At 46.9% G+C, this 17,089-nt stretch overlaps 1 protein-coding gene across 2 annotated transcripts in view; it reads left to right on the top strand.

Annotated features, from left to right (window-relative positions):
* The window catches only part of LOC105561246 (Krueppel-like factor 8), a 48,906-nt gene that overhangs the window by 24,791 nt on the left and 7,026 nt on the right, over positions 1 to 17,089 (top strand). The window contains exon 2 of one of the 2 annotated variants that reach the window (XM_012011051.1): positions 16,113 to 17,073. In XM_012011051.1, coding sequence (XP_011866441.1) covers positions 16,113 to 17,073 — 961 coding nt within the window. Of the gene's footprint in view, positions 1 to 16,109; positions 17,074 to 17,089 lie in introns of both variants that reach the window. The other variant, XM_012011050.1, reaches the window with a different exon arrangement.

Below are 17,089 nucleotides of genomic sequence, written 5' to 3'. Positions count from 1 at the left end.
AAAATGACTATAAATTATAGTGAGATTGTGGTAACTGCAACTATTTTTTTCTCTCAGTGTTAAGTTACGGTTACGCATGGGGTGAAAGTAACGAAGTTAAGTTAGAGTTGCCAAAAAACAAGTAACTGCAACTCCGTCACAAGTAACGAGTTACTTCCCAGGCCTGCTTTTCTACTTTGTAATATCAACGATCTGCGTATATTTGTGGCTAGTTTCGGGAAACGACGGTGGCCTGTGTAGCTGTTACATAACGATCCCAAAATACCAGGGGCGAGGGAGGGGGTTGGAGCATTAAAAATCCCACCGGGACCGGACTCGCGGACATTATTTCATCGGGCCAGTTAAGGGCTAATAAATTTCCTATCGCGCAGAGACGAAAGCATAGTTACGCGCGGTGACAATGGGCATTATGAGGCTTTGGCCGCGATCCACGACGCGCGTTTCGGAGGATGAATGAATGTGCCCGCTCGCACAAGCGCACGGCCCGTGGTTTTCGAATGGGTGGCTAATGGCGGGGCGGCGGCGACGGCAATGGCGGGACGATGGGGCGATCCCGCTGTCGGGACATAAAATTAGTGGTCACAAATCAAGTACAATACGACCACCGTTGATCGCGTTGGTCCCGGTTCCTGCGCCGCGGTTGGTATCTGGTCCACGATGAAATCGGCTGCGCGCTGCACGAGGGTCCGCGCCGGAGGACCGGGCGTGCGCGCGCGCGCGCGCCCGTCTCCTCTCTGCCTTCGCTGGATTTGGTATACCCTCGTATGCGACTTTTTTTTTCTGCCGACGGCCCACCGAGTACAACTTTCCTTTTCTCCTCTCTCGGCCGCGCAAAAACCGCGCAGTCTGAGGTATCCCCCGGTAACGCGTCGTCTGACGCGTCCACGTGCAGGATCGCAATCACGTATATACAAGCTCAGCTCGTGCGATTCGGTACACCTTTCTCGGACGCTTTCGACGTCAATTAGGCACAATGCATCGGGTGATAAAAAGAAATGTACGCGATGCGACACGATGTGCGGCGGTGCCAGTGGAGTACACCGTCATCGGGAAATTATCTTTAATTCTAAATGGCCTATGACGATGGTCGTAAAAACATTATGATACATCACGCACGCGTTACGTTAGTTTCAAGTACATCGCGAGTCGCAGCGAAATTCTACCGATGCAATCTTAATGGTGTGGTTAATAGTCGCGTAACAGCAAGTGACAGTGCATGCATCATTGCGCATACATTCGTATGACTTCAGCGAACGCGCAAGCGATGACACTGTCGCTTTTAGATAGCCTGGACAGACTGGAGCGGATAAGGATAAGAGTTCCCGCGTTCGCGGAAATCTTGCTATAATATTCTACGAAATTTTCAACGTATATAGAAATTCCCCGGATTGCTACCTCGTGTTAGCGAGAGCAGAGTATACCTACGCAGACGGCGCGCCCGTTACTCGCCTGATGCGCCGATGAAAAACAAGAAGACGTGAGTGAATTAAGAGGAATCGACAGGTACTCATTCTGTGAAATTAAATTTCTAATCTCTGAGATCGTCGATTAGATTCGACATTCCTAGACCTCCTTCCCTTTTTTTTCCGTTGAAAAATATTTCACGCGGTCAGAATTACAGAGTGGACACGCTGAAAAGAAACAATTTCGCTACCGTAGCTAATCATGATTTGCTAAAAATATTTTGCTGGATTAACTATAAATTTCTAAACCACACTGCAAACGGTTTGCTGTCGGAACTAATACAATAGGCGCAGTAGCAAAACATTACCTATCACAACTAAATATTAGCTGTCCATACTTTATAACTGCAATTTAGTTACCACGTGCAGTTTTGAGCTACGGCAGCTACATTTTTTTTTCTTGCGGAAACGCGGAATTACCGCGTCGTCGACGAGGAAGAAATTAAATAACCCGCGATGCTTCTCGTGGTACAGCCTTATTTTAATTTCTATCCGCGAATAGTAAATGTAATTAGAATAATGACCGTGCGACGTATCGAGATGTTAATTGAATGCGTCGTAATCTCTCACGTGCGCGTCAATACGCCAGCCGTGTGCGAGCGTCATTATCGTCCCTTGAACGATAAGATCGATCTTTTTCCATTCTAAAATTGATTTTCATTAGCGCGACGAACTCTCGTTTCCATCCGCTTTTTACATTTAAGATTTTAAAAGTAATAATACAGAGTAATTTCCAATTAAATAGCAACCTAGTGACACCCGTCGAGAAATCAAGGATTTGAATAAGTGTGGAAACGACCTTACTGACAATTCTTTATTACAATACATCACAACGTTTCGGCCAGTAATACTGATCCTCTTCAGGTAACGTAAATTTATTATAATAAAGAATTGCCAGTAGGGTCGTTTCCACACTTATTCAAATTGATTTCAATATTCAACGTTTCGGATCAACGAATTGTCGAATTTATTTGAGATGTCCACGTAATAGAACTGTTCCGGGATATCGAGATCTAAAATCGTGATGCATGGGTCGGATTTGGCAGTACTAGCCGCAGTATGGAGATCGACGCGGTTCTATCGAAGGGGAGCTCTCTTGTGCTCAAGTATTAACGTCCCCCGCTGAGGCCGAGGTTCCTCCTGTTCGTCCCGATAGGACATCGGGACATTGCTCAGTGGCGTCGATCTCTCTGTCGTTCTTTTTCTCTCTCAAATCGAATCGATACTCGTCTCGACATTCGCATTTCCATAGCCGTCGATCTTTTCGACGCCTCTGAGAGAACGTGCAGGTTCCTTCGGTGACTGCCGTTCGTCTCTCGCTGATAAATACGAGTCGGCTGATTGGACCGGCTTACCGTTCCGTCTAATCCGTCGCCTATCTCCCCGTCCATCCGTCCCCCATAATTGTCTTATTGTATTCCTATAAGCTGTAAGCTCTCAGGACCACGACTAGGAGAGGTGGGTATTCGCTCAACTAATTCAATTTCCACTTGATGCGCGTTTGTCGTGAAAAGAAGCGTAGGGAACGCGGTGTGTGGCCGTCTATAAGCACATGCCGAATTACCGTCTCTAATCGATGCAAAACATTCACGATGTTTCATATCAAAGTGCGGATAAATTCATAGATAAATTTACGGACGATTAGCCGTTTAAGTGAAATTATATATTACCTTAAACTCTTGAATCGTGTTGTTTCTTCACGGATAATCGCCTGAAAAATTGGTCTGCTTCACTGTATATTTTTCAAGATTGAAGTCGTCCGCTCTTTGCCAATTTAGATAAGATTCTGCAAATGTAGTCGGTAGCGTTGAGTAGCTTTAGGAAAAAATCCGCGGCAAACGAGCGTGAAGCGAGAGAGAACATTGTTCGAATCGGCGCTCTTGATGGTTCCTAATGAGTATACGGTAATTCTATTAGGATTAGTCTCGTCCTGGTTGGAATGTTCGGGCAAGTGCGTGGGCGTAGATCGACGGGGAGCGTAGGGAGGGAATAACGATTGCTCGAGTCGAGAGTTAGCCGGCGCATGTATATGCGTAAGCATGTGCGTGCGCCGTGCACACGTACGCACACGCGAAAACGCGTATTATACGGCACGAATGCCGAAGAAGCACGAAACGAAAACTCGGCTCCTCCACTCAGCGGTGAACATGTTTCCTGATGGGGTCATCAGCGCGAATTAACATACTGGGTGGACTCGTACGACACGCACACGTGTGCTCACCGACGGGGCCGACGTTTCCATCTGACTCACTGCTCTTTCCTCCTCCTCCTCCTCTCTCTTTCTGTCTCCCTTTATCTCATCCCGTCCCCTTCTTTCTCGGAGCGCCTCCTCTTCTTTCCTTAGAATCAGAGTTGGAACGTCGACGAACCGAACACACCGCGATCAAAATTTGCACGAGCCTCACATTATCTCGTTGTCGACTTCCGATACTCTTTCCCGATTAGCTTTCAGCGTGACACATATCGTTCGCGATGAAACAAGTATGTTTCTATTCAAAACTGGGTAGAGAGTCAGGGGTTCCTCATATTTACATTCGTATGTCTTATCGCGAGAAAACTTATAACGGTACGGTACATTTTCCTTCCCTCGAGCGTGGAAGTTGGACTGACTCATCGCGGTTCGGTTCAACAGGAAACTCTCGTTCGTCGAAGTCGTAGGAAATCGACAAATAAAAGCGCTCCGAGTTTGAACAGTGATCGGTCGAACGACGAGAGTCGTGTGCGAGTCGTTTCCGCGATTGTTGACTCACGAATCTTTCCTCGAGGGGCAACGACGAGGACGGGACACGATGCGAAGTAAAACGTTGAACGATTGGCGTTCGGGAACGATCGGGAAGATTAGGGATGAGACCTCTCGTTAACGAGAAACGGCGATAAGCCGATTTCTAGTCTTCCCGTTTGTATTCCCGCACTCGATCGACTTCATTGATTCGTTCGCGCTGATGTCGCCGCAAATTTTCAGAAAAAGTATGTCAGCCGGCTACAGAATCGGCTTTTGCGATCTCGAGTCCAGAATACTTGTGCGCGACTATCACTTTCGATGAAGGTACCAACTGTTCCAACCGGTTTTTCTTACTAACATCGGACTGACTCTTGTATCAGCGTATCGTATCGTCCAGATGGGATCGATGAATTCCCTCCGAATGATAGCAGTTACGCTATGAAAAAAGAAATCAAATCGCCTCGTGTGGTAAAATCGCGCGCGTTTACCTCACAAAATTTTCTCTCCAACGAATATTGTATTTGCGCGTTAATTTTTTTCTTTAAAATTTATATAATCGTTAATGAAACAAATTAAACACGGTTACAATCGTATCGAAAGAAAACATAGCGCACTTTAATCAATCGGTTTACACTGTTATAGGAGAACGATCGATAGAAATGTATTAGAAGTCTAAGAAGGGAAATCGGTAGATTTCAAATAACATTTATGAAAGTAGTAATACGCAGAAGACGATATCGTTACGCAGGTGACATTGTACGCGTAACTGATAACGAGGCTCGAACTTCTCGAATAGCGAACGGCGAAGGGAATCGACATTAAGAGCTTCACGGATAATTACGTCCTCTCAGGACCATGTCCTCCCGCGATGTCACCGTGATCTTGCCATCCCGCGCCGGCCATTTATTTCGGTCGGGACACACTGCCGCTACAGGCGAGATGTCAGTGGATCAGGATTATTTGGGTGCGCGCGGAGCGAGTAGATTAGAATGCGAGAAAACGGACTGAACCGAGCGGAGGAGGAGGAGGAGAATGAGAAGAAGGTGTACGACGAAATCTTGGTTCCCCCGAGAGAAGTTTCTCTCTCTCTCTCTCTCTCTCTCTCTCTCGTATTCTCTCTCTCCGCGTCTCCTCGCAAGTTGGGTCCAACGAGGGATCTGATTTATAACGACCATTCGTTCTAATCGTCCTCTGCATCTCGCGTAGCCTGTCTACCGGTGCACCGTCCTCCACCGTATACGGAGCACACTCGAGATGACCGAATGTCCTCCTGGAATCGGTTTTTTCTAAATAAACATATTGAGGAATCTATACAGTTCCCGAGTAATTAATGATTAAATATGCGGGGGCATCGGAAGAGGAAACGATAAGTAATGACTGAATGTCCACCTCGAATCGGTTTTTTTTTTCGAAATAAACATATCGAGAAATCTATATATGTAGTTCCCGAGTAATTAATGATTAAATATGCGGGGGCATCGGAAGAGGAAACGATAAGGAATAACAGGTTGCCCTGTAAATATATATATGTATATATTTAGCATTCATTTACATTTCAATTTAAGCTGTTTTAGTAAGACTTTTATTGGTATCTTGTGAATACGTTATTTTTACTATTTTGACAAAATGACGAAGATTGCGCATCGTCCTCGTCGCACGCACACGTAACAGTATTTATACAACGTGTACTTATATTTATGGGGCGAGGTTTTCTATTCTTGGTGGAATTTTGAAGACCTCGAGCCCGTTAGGAAATTGAAGTTGAGATGTAGTTACATGTACCGTGTATAATACGCAAAACGTTGCAACCGGTAAGGTAAATCACAAGTCTGAAAGGTGACTCGGTCCATCCGGCCGTGAAATTATTTATTCCGTATAAATGCGATCCGAGGCTCGCGTACACGACTCGCGCGTGTATCCCGTTGGGGGGCGTAGGGCGCGTAGAGAGTAACTAAATCAACGTCATCGGTAAGTTTAATTACGGCAGCGCAGCAACAAAAGAAATCGGCGCCGTGCCGTGTTCTCGGGTGGTCCACGTAGCCGAGCGGAAAAGAGACGACTAGACAATCCATTTTGTACATTCGTACGAAGAAGTCCTCCTTTCAGTCTCTCAGTTTTCGAGAAGGAAAAAAAAAATACGCTGCGGAAAGTATGGATAACAGCACTCGTAACCGCGCTCAAAATGTTATAAAAGAGATATCATAATCAGTACGTTGTGAAATCGAGAAACGTTTATTACCGATAGATGCAAATATATGGATACAAACTTACTTTATTGCAACGATTATAAAATCACTCGCGTATTCAAATTAATACTTATCACTGTCGCTATCGGCAAAAAAGAATATCACGCTCGCGAACAGAAATTACGGGCCATTAATATGCAATAAAAAGGTTATTTGTAACGAACAGTCGCATATGTTTTTACTTGGTACCTTTTTATTTTAAAGCAAAAGCATTTATCTGATCATTACTCTTCATTATTACTTGTTTCCTCGTCTTTGTTTTTATATATTACTCAAAAAACCACTTGCCACTGCAGCGATAATTTTCTACGAAAAAATAACTGAGATGTAGTGCAAACATACACTGAGAAAAATTTTCATCAGACAAACCAATTAAATAATGCTTTCCGATGGTTAATTTTTCCGATTACGTCGTCCGATTAAATTATGGATAAATCTGATGAAATTTGACCGAAAAACCGATCACATTTTTTTATCGGATATGCAATTTAATCGGACATTGTTCTCAGTGTACATTTTCCTCGACATTTTCGTATCAGAGATTTATTGTAAAGCTTTTAATACTAATTTTTGTTTCAATAACTCTGCTGTCGCCATTAAAATAGTTAATGCTTCTTTGAGACAAATACTCGTGCTTTCAGTCTCTGCTAAAAGCGCGCGCTCCACTTTTATTCGCGTGACCTATTAGCGCCCGCTAGCGAAGCTTTTACGCGAATGCCACGGGCAGTAGCGAGCTTTCAACGACGAAAGAGCGAGACGAGGAGCGTGACGGGATCAATGACGGCAAGAAAGAGAGAAGAGAAAGAGAGAGGGAGTGAGAAAGAGAGAAACGTTTAGTCGGATACCGGAGGGAGCCTACGAGTTTGCACCTAGAACGGACAGCCGGCGGCACGCGAGGTCGGCACACGAGAACGCGCCACGGAGAAGGAGAGCGAGGCGGAGAGAGGGCTGCAGCCCATCAGGCCGTTTAATTAATTAAAAGTGCATTAACGGGGGGTCATCGGTGACTCTATAGACGAGGGGTTCTCTCCGTGGCGTTAGATACGCGTGTAACGATCCTCTGAACCGGAACAACCGCGCTATTACTTTCGTCAACACAACGATCCTCCCCTTGCTCGTCCCTTTTCTCGTAGACGTTCCTCCCCATAGCTTTCCCGAGCTCCCCGTAGTCAAGGACGACTACATTTTCCGGTTCTAAATTGATCTCGCACCGTCTAAATGTAGTCTCGCAGCAGAGGTTCATCGAGAGAAAATGTGGTAGATATTTTTTTTAAGTGCATTATACCTAAAGTGTTGCTTACGATTGTTTAAAAAAAATTTTTTTTCTTTGGAATCGTCCGAAAGAAGAACGTTGCTGTGCAAAGAATAGCACGAATACAACCGCAATATATTCTAATAGAAGCACTTTGCAGCCATGTTCTTTTTGTATGCAAAGTTCCGCCCTAAAAAGGCGAAGTGAACAAATATCTTCTTTAAAAAGCGTGCAATGTGTAACGTCTTTCTTGGACGCCTGACATCGCATACGTTTTGATGCAAGGGGACATTCGTCATTTTACCCAACATTTCACTCATAACATTTGACTTACGACAGATTGCGTATTGTATGCAATTTTATTCGCCCGCTCGCGCAGTGTCCCCTTGTAAATTAGTGGGGTGGAAAGAAATTTCGAGATTACGTCCGCCTGGCCCCGTTCGGCGACGTTATCGGAATCAGGCGCAGATAGAATCGAAATACCAGGTGCAAATTATAAGGGAGATGCCCAGGTAGCACGGAAGTTTGACGCGCGCGCATGCTACCAGCTGACTCCTGAGTCCGCGAGGAACGTTAGCGTAGCGTAGCGTGTAATCACGTTAATGCGCCACAACATCGTGAACAAGCTGGCAGAGGAGTGATCCCGGTTTCGCCAAAGGGATCATCCCGCGAGTCAGCGGCTCTCGAGGAATGACTCACGTCCGCCGTCGCTTGCGTAACGAAACCATGAGAGTCGATAACGATAATCTTTGGCGAGCATTCCCTATCGCCGCGTTGTGAGACGGACGGAGGGAGCGATGACGAATCATCAATGACCGTGGCGAGATCCGAATCAGGTTTATATTTACCGATCGGCGTAGTAAACATTAGGAAGCCGACCGTGAAATGTTTTTTTTCTTAGATATATTTTTCACCGATGAAAAGGTGAGAGGTGAGAAGAACCTTCACGGGCGAATTTATCTGAATCGCGATTGCGTAAGTTTGTTGAGCGCAAACGAGCGAGGGGTAGAGTGTAGTAAGAAGCTAGTTTTATATGTTTCTGTCCACAACTTTTGCGTCACCGAGAAAGTACACGGAGAGAATTTTTTTCTTAAAATTTACCCGGAAAATCGTGTAATCGCGGGACGACATGGCATTTTGAAGAACCTCATGAGTTTTTCGAAATTTTACCATACATTTTACTAGCAGCTACATTTAGCACACGTTTTACTAAAATTTCGAAAACTCTCATAAAATTCTCCGAAATGTCACGTCGTCCCGCGATTACACGAGTTTCAGGCTAAATTTTAAGAGAAAATTCTCTCCGTGTATGGTTGACTAAAAGTATCGACTCGGTGGCCAGAATGAACGGTTTCGCAGTGTTAATCGCCGTTTGTCGTTGCACCTGGATTTATGCATCCCGGAGAATGCGCGCGCGGTCGCGTGGTAATATATGACCCGAGGTGTCCTAATGAGGGGAGTGGATCCGCAGGATGTGCGGATCGCGTGAGACGAGCGTCTAACAATGCGAGAGATCGATGATGAAGCGTGCCGTGCTGCGGCGAAGCAGAGAAACGGGAATAGTTGGCGTAGCGTCTGCTCGGCCATGGTGGGCGAAGAAAGAAAAATATTCGATTATAAAAATGCGTACCCCTCATAATCGACGATTCGTTGATTAATTGATTTGTTTTCGAATGGGAGGTGAAGCCTGGTTTAGCTTCAAGTCAGTCAGTATCCACGTCTGCGCTTTTACCTAACATGTAGAGACGAGTTTTTCCACACACGCGGTCAATTAAGAAATATAATACTGATATTATGGGGTAAGGGCTTTTATATGGCGGGCGATTAACCCACGTCGCGGATCTTTGAGTTATTCGATTAACACCGTGCGATCGACTCGTAAATGGCGGTGGACAAACAACGACAAACCGTATCGCGGAGCCATCGCACGTGCCGGGCAAGGGGGCGAAAAGGGAACTCGTGGACGCCACGTGCTGAGGTAACACGAGCGTGCTTGTCAAACTTCGCTTCGTGAACAGCACGTAGGGATGTGCCTGCGCGCACGTGCGTTTTAATACGGCGTAATGCGTTGCATGTCCATATTCATTAAGTAATTTTCCGGCCGGGAAGTCAGCGGTCTGGCCGCGAGTCGCAATTATGGACGAATAAACGGACGTGTCGAACGCGCCACGAATTTTGTGATAGCTCGCAAGAGCAATTATCGATCGAACGTCTCGCGAAAGCTCGAGAGATAAGTCGAGCAAACTAGTGGAGGATTTGCGCGAGATAATAATTTGTGGGGGTGCGATATTTTTTTACAGACGTCAGTATAGAAATATATGAATAGCAAATGCATGGTGTAAAGATACAAGGTGAAACGTTGCGCATGTAACCAGCTTTTGGGGCAAATTGTTCATTGGTTCTTCCTGCATTCAACCGCAATGATTTGCAGTTTGAAGGTTGAGGCAAGTTTCTGATTGGTCAACTCGGTAGTTTGGGCCCACTTCTGATTGGTTGCCACTGCACATCTACCGGATTGCTTCACCTTGTATCTTTACACCATGAGCAAATGTTTCACATATCCCTTTTTGTACATTCGTTTTCCTGTACCTATACACATTTATGAAAATATATATGCATGGCGCGATGACCCCTCACCGAAATACAAACAAGTTGCGCGAAATTTGTCGGATTGACACGGTACAAGGGAACGCGCGGCAAAGCCCGAGGCATAAATTTCCATGTGCCGAGTAATTAGTCGGAACGCGATAACTCGCAGATATCTCGGAATCGCGATCTCGCCGCCGCGCGCACGTAGAATTCGCGCGCGTTTCCGCGCGACGTTGGGCGACTCGGTGCGATGCCGGTGCACGTATCACTCTCGCGTCGAGTAGAACGACGACGAGGGGGAATCGAGTTTCGAGATCGAGTCACGCGTAGTCTAAAAGAAAGTCGTTTAAAGGTCAGCAGCAGCAGCAGCAGCAGCAGCGGTGGCGGCGGCAGCGACGGCAGCAGCGGCGGCAGCAGCGCAGCTCGACTTGCATCACAAATGCCAATCTACTTACGAAATGTATACAGAGAACAATGATACTCTCTTGCCTACCGCCGCCATCGCCGCCATTTGCCTCTTCGTCCTAATCGTCGCGCCGTCCTTTTAAAGGCACTTGCGCAACGGTGCCCGACAATCGATTTTCTCCCCTTTCAACCCTCTCGGCTACACTTTTAGCCGATAGGCTAAAACCCGCCGCTTCCGGCGGGTTTCCAGCAGATTGGCCGAAATATCGCCCCGGGCAATCTCGTCACGCGGCGATAGTGTCGATGATGGTTCGTCCGTCGTAGCGAGAGGGTGGGTAAATTTGGTTCCGCGAGCAAGTACCGGGAATCGCGCTCGACCGGCTCTCGATCTCGCGCGTGATTACCCTTTCGCGGTAGAGGGGCATAGATCTCGCGCGATTTCGCTTTCCGCCTGAAAGATTTCACGAGTCGCGCATCGCAACGGCGACGGCGACGTATCTCCGGCGTCATCTTATTCATATCCGCGAAATAATGCTGAATAATTTCACCATAAATACGACGCGCCCGCGTGGGCGTAAAGTAACGATAATGCAAGTAAATAATGGACGCGAGAGTTTTATTACCTAGGCGGCTGAATGGACGGAGAGATAGAATCTACGTGTCCGCGCCGCGCTGCGCCGCGCCACGGATGTACAGCCCCCTCGAGGGGGATCGGAGGATGCGAGGGACCTCCGTGCGTCTCGTGGCCCCGTGCCCCGTCCCTACCCGCGATGCGATGCGACGCGATGCGACGCGACGCGACCCGCAGTCGCCCGGAGCTCCGATCCGAGAGCTCCTCCTTCGTCTCTTTTTCGTTCTGCCTGTTGAAGCCGTTCCTTCGCTCAACTAACGAGAGTCTCGCTCGTTTAGCGTTTCAGGCAGCGTCTCCCTCGTGGCGAGGGAGAAAGAAATTGGGACCCGGAGGACTCGCGAGCCTAAAATAGTCATGATCGATGCGTCGAGCTCTTGTAATATTCCAAAAGAAAAATGAAAACACTTTTATTATGCAAATCTAACCCAAGCTATCGATTGAGCGCACTTATAAGTTCGTCGGATCAGCTGTTGAGATCCAAAAATCTGAGGGCCTGTCAACTCGCGTACTCGCGTAAACTACGCGCGCGGTGCCAGCTGCGCTTATACTTGGCGCGAGACACTACCGTGCCTCGTAATAACAAGCGGCAAAACTTGGTACACGGACTTGACGCTACGACTGTATCAATGGAATTACAATTACAACAGGTACATTGATTAAGCGACGCGAAAGTAATTACTTATCCAAAGGCCTCGTATCGTTGTAGCTACCCCCGCGTCCCTGCATTGTTATCGAGGTCGGAACGAGTAGAAAAGTATGACGGGCCATAAGCATGTGTATACTCGTGCCTTCTCGCGGCAACGTATCCGTCCGAGCGAATAGCGTGATCGCGATCGCGATATCGAAAGCAAAGTCGCGGCGGCGATGATAAGCGTTTCGGCAAGAATTGCGCGCGAGGACATTTCGGGGCGGCTTCATAGCTGACATCTTCCTGGGCGTTTATCGCGATAATACGGCTTTAGGTCAGAGGGTGTGGCCTCCCCAGATTGATTCGGCGAGCTGTGCTTGCTTCTGCGCGCTGCGTTTTCTCACCGCGAGCAGCATGGCGTCGCGTCGATTCTTCTATTCCATCTTTCTAGGCCGCATTGCGTTTATCACGTCGCTATATCGATGAATTTAGCCGGCGATTCGCGCCCGAGATAATTGTGAAATACGAGTCGACTTGCTCGCGCGAGTTTATCGGAGACGCGGTATCGAAGGCGCCGAAGACGAAGTTACGCAATTTGATAAACGACTATATATTTAATCAAATTTCTTGTTATCGGATGTTCTTTTATTAGAAATGAAGAATGCGAGGAAGGTGCTTGTGATTTGCTTTCAAGCATCGTTATCTCTCGATGATACCTCACTTCGCGATTACATTTTTATGATAGTAATTGCATTTAACCCTCTGAATCCCAATATAAGAACAAATATTCTTTTTCAAAAAGATAAACATTTATTATACATACATACGGGTACTTATAACTGTCAATTGTACAAAACTCTCTTCTAGAAATATAAGCATTTATAATATGAAAGATAAATTTCCAATTATAATCAAAGACGCTTTCAGTAGGACACTGTTACATTGAAAAATTAATCAGAACTCGAGGAAAAATTTAAATATCAATAGCTGTAGCCCATGTTTTTGAAAATAACACACGCAAATATTCAATTGTGTATCTCACAAGTCAAGAACTGAAGGTGACTTCGTTGCAGTATCAGAGAGCCACTAGTGAAAGTAATATGAAATAGTGATTTCCCAGCAAAGCCATTGAGATGCAAAGGTTCAGAGACGACCGGCTGTTTCCGACGTTGTCCGATGGCGCTTCTAATATCCTCGACTTTTCTCGTTTCTCGCGGTTTTCCACGTTCTCTCGCGAACCTGTTAATACAGCGCCGGCAACGAGCCGAAGCGAGAAACGTCGCGCTCCGGAATCATTGGCTGCATGCTAATCGAGTCGTAGGAGAACGGACATCGTATCTCATGTTCACCGGAATACGATGAACTAGATTTATTGGCTCGCTACAGTCAAGGGAAAAAAATCATTCCTTTTCCGAGGACGATTACGAAGTCCGTCGTCGTCGTCATCGTCGTTGTTATTGGTGTGCGATCAACAAACCAACTTGCGATCAACTGGAATAATGAAGCGGGGATATTAGCGTAGCGCACGCCCGCGTGTTCGTGGACACGCGCGTGGGAGTGCACGCGCACGCACGCATAAACGCACACACGCGTGTCCGCCGCTACATAATGACGACGCAGTATCGGCGCGGCGTGGGTGTTCGTTCTCGCTCCGACAGATTCGAAAACGCATTATTAACACCGGCGACCCTGGCTCTATGATTACGCGCATTAATAGCCGGATGGACGAACTTTGCTCGCGCTCCGCACTATCATTATCATCGCAACGCGAGAAAGAGACGGATGACGAGAGACTGCAGGAAAAAGAGGCTGGTCCCACCGCGGCGGGCCTCGATGGATCGAGAAAGAAAATTACGAAACGTTCATTCTCGCGTTCGGACGCGTTTGTCTCGACCCTCGAGCAGCTGTGTTCAAATATCGTGTGTGTTTTGCACGTAAATGCCACTTTCGATTCGGGATACGCTTTATTAGATTGAGCTAGAAACAGGGTTGGGAAGTAACTCGTTATTTGTAACGAAGTTACAGTTACAGTTACTTTTTTTTGTAACTTTAACTCTAACTTCGTTAACTTCGTTAAGTTTGAGTTACCAAAAAAAACTTCGTTAAGTTACCAACACCGAGCTTCGTTACTTTCTCTCCATCCGTAACTGTAACTTAACTCAGTTACATTAAGGGTTACTTTATATATATTTTAAACCTCCACAGATCGCAATAGGCTTTGCATTTGCGCATAAACGCCTTTATCGACACTTTACAATTCAATTTGCAGATTTGATATCTATTTCGTTGCAAGAAAGTAACTGCAAAGTAACGATTCGTTATTTTTTGAGTAACTGTAAACGTAACGCGTTACTTTTCAGAATTGATAACTTGTAACTGTAACTAGATACTTTTATAAAGTAACTTTCCCAACTCTGATGGCTAGAAATGTCGAGTGCAGCTTCAAACTCGGTTCGCAGGACCGCGAGAAAGACCGTACCTTTCGTTCACTCGACGCGATAGACATTTTTTTTACATTTACAGCGAGTTGGTGATAAATAAATTTTCTGACGTGTACTCTTTCACCGCTCGTAAAATCGGAACCTTCGCGATCAAGGCGCTACGTTTCGTCGACACGCTACGATTTGAGCATACAGATTTTTAAGTATAATGTTCCGCGCGCACATATCGTACCTCGCTCGCGCACACGAGCCTCCTTTTCAAATTGCATATCAGGTACGATCGAGTGTCGCGAGTGTACCAATCTTCCGACGATGAATTATTCATTGTGTAAATAATTCATAAATCATCGCGGGGCTGCACAAGCCGCGCGAGCAAGAAAACCCGATCGAAAGCTCATCAGGCGATATTTTTTCAGTGGATCTATAAACGTTTCTTCCCAACATCTGACTGAAACACTCGAGACCGTCTCTATCGCACGTGAAACAGTTTTAGATTTGAACGGGGAGACTCTAATACGGTTACAGAATAATTGGGTACACACGTCCTAAAGGCCGGAGCAGGACCGCCATTTTTTCTCGATCCCTTTCCGACAGGTACTCGATACGATTCCCCACGACTTCGGCCACGACTTTAGATTCCAGCGGAAGTGTTAAAGTCGTAAAGATCGAAACGATGCCGTAACTGTCTCCCAGTTTCGCGTTTCATACCCACATGCATTTCCGGCGCGAGAACAGGATCGACGGCGACGAGCGACGCGTCGATCCGAGAGGCCCTTGTAGAAATCCACCGAATGTTATGCACCGAACGCTCTGTAGCGAGGTGGCACACTCGTCGTCTCTCGACACGACAAGAGAGGAAAAGGGAGGAAGAGCGGAGCGAACGGTGTACTATGGGCCGCGAGGGCGGCGTTGGCCGTGTACAAATCATGCAAAGGATGACGCGGCATCGCTAGTCTCCCGCGTTTCTTCCTCCGTCGCTCCTCCTCGCGCGTGCTGGACGTCGTAGGGCGAGACAGCGTTGGGCATGTTGACGACGCCCGACCTGGGGACCTTCGCCGCGCGTATCACCATATCGCAAGTCATTCGCCCTCCGTCTCGGCAGATGCGCCCTTTACAATTTTAAATGTTACGGGCGAAGGGACTTTAATCGATTGCTGTTAGTAAAACAAGCCTAGCAAATGTACTTATATTCCGAAGCACTTCTTTAAGGGGTCATTCCACTTTAACGGCCCAAAAACTATGCTTATCTTTAACAATCTTTTTTCACAGTAATTACACCATACAATGAAATAAATCTTTTCGGGATTTATTAAGGCACTCTTACGTAACACAAAAAAATTGTTGTCATAATTTAAACAATTTTTAAATTAAGCGTTTTCTACACCGTTCGAATGGCGTGGCAAAAAAAATGCATATCCGCTGCGTTGATGACTTTTATCATTCAGGCTTACCTGAAACAAAAAATCAAGAAGATTCCTAATCTATATGAGTCTCTCTATGTCCCGAACCTTAATTAAGAATTTTTACTTAAAAATAACAAAATGGTTAAAACGTTGTCCAGAAGAGTTTTAGTAAATTTATTGTTAGCCCTAAAAATATTAACGCTTTGGATGCAATAAAATATTGTAAGCGAATGAATTGGTAATAACTCAAGTTAGAAGTGAGAAATATTGTTAATGAGAAAGTCAGATGAATGATTATACACGACGAGTCCTGTTTCTTCTGTTCCCAGCAGACGTCGGAGCTGGACACTTTGCTGTGCAGGCAAGATCTCGATCGTCTGCAGAGGCTGGACGAGGATGAATCGGACGTGAGAGATGCACGGGAGCCGTCCGTGCACATGGAGGACTTCTTCGAGGTCGGCGGGCCTACGGCAGTGTGCCGACCACCGCAGGCCAGTTTCGTTTCAGCCAGGAGTCAGTCGGCGACTGCCGGCCAGGACGACGATGTCTTCCTCAGGCCGCCGCTCTGGGAGGATATCACGTCGAGTATTCAGAAGCTGGATCCGGAGAACGCGGATATGCTGGGCTCGCAGTCTCACGTAAAGATGGAGACTGACGACGTGACGCCGCCACCGGTTCTCTCCCCGGTGGAGATCAAGACGGAACCGTTACCGCCACCGCCGACCTTACATCTCCTCGAGGGACCGGCCGCGAACCCCTCGCAGAATCCCTTTCCGAATCCCTCTAGTGTTCAGCACGTCGTCCATCATCGGACGACGACGACGACAACGGCAACGACTGCACTCTTCAAGGGCTTCCCCAACAATAATAACAACAACAATAATAACAGCGGGACTGTTAACAGTAATAACACGAGCGGGAATAACGCTGGTAGCAATAACGGTAGCGGCAACGGCGCCAGCAGCAACAACAACGGCAACAACAACGGCGGTGGTAGCAATAGTGACTCGTCAACGAGCAGTCATCATCAGCCGAGCGGCAACGCGACATCGCCGCTCTATGGCTCGATGACGAGGCTGATGTATATTTCACCGCTGACGCCACCGATCTCCGATCCCGGCTCGCCCATCGGTGCCGGTCCACCCAGGCGGACACCGCCACCCCCGTATCCCCAGCCGGGCCCGATCCTGAATCCGGCCCATAGGATCCAGTCGCAGTCGATGTCGGCCAAGTTCAACAGGCGGAATAACCCGGAGTTGGAGAAGCGCCGGGTGCACCACTGCGATTTCATAGGTGAGCAAGGCGATTT

Source organism: Vollenhovia emeryi, unplaced genomic scaffold, assembly GCF_000949405.1.
Source record: "Vollenhovia emeryi isolate VEMERY1.0 unplaced genomic scaffold, V.emery_V1.0 DF939209.1, whole genome shotgun sequence".
NCBI classification, from domain to species: Eukaryota; Metazoa; Arthropoda; class Insecta; order Hymenoptera; family Formicidae; genus Vollenhovia; species Vollenhovia emeryi.
This window is presented reverse-complemented; position numbering and strand designations above follow the sequence as displayed.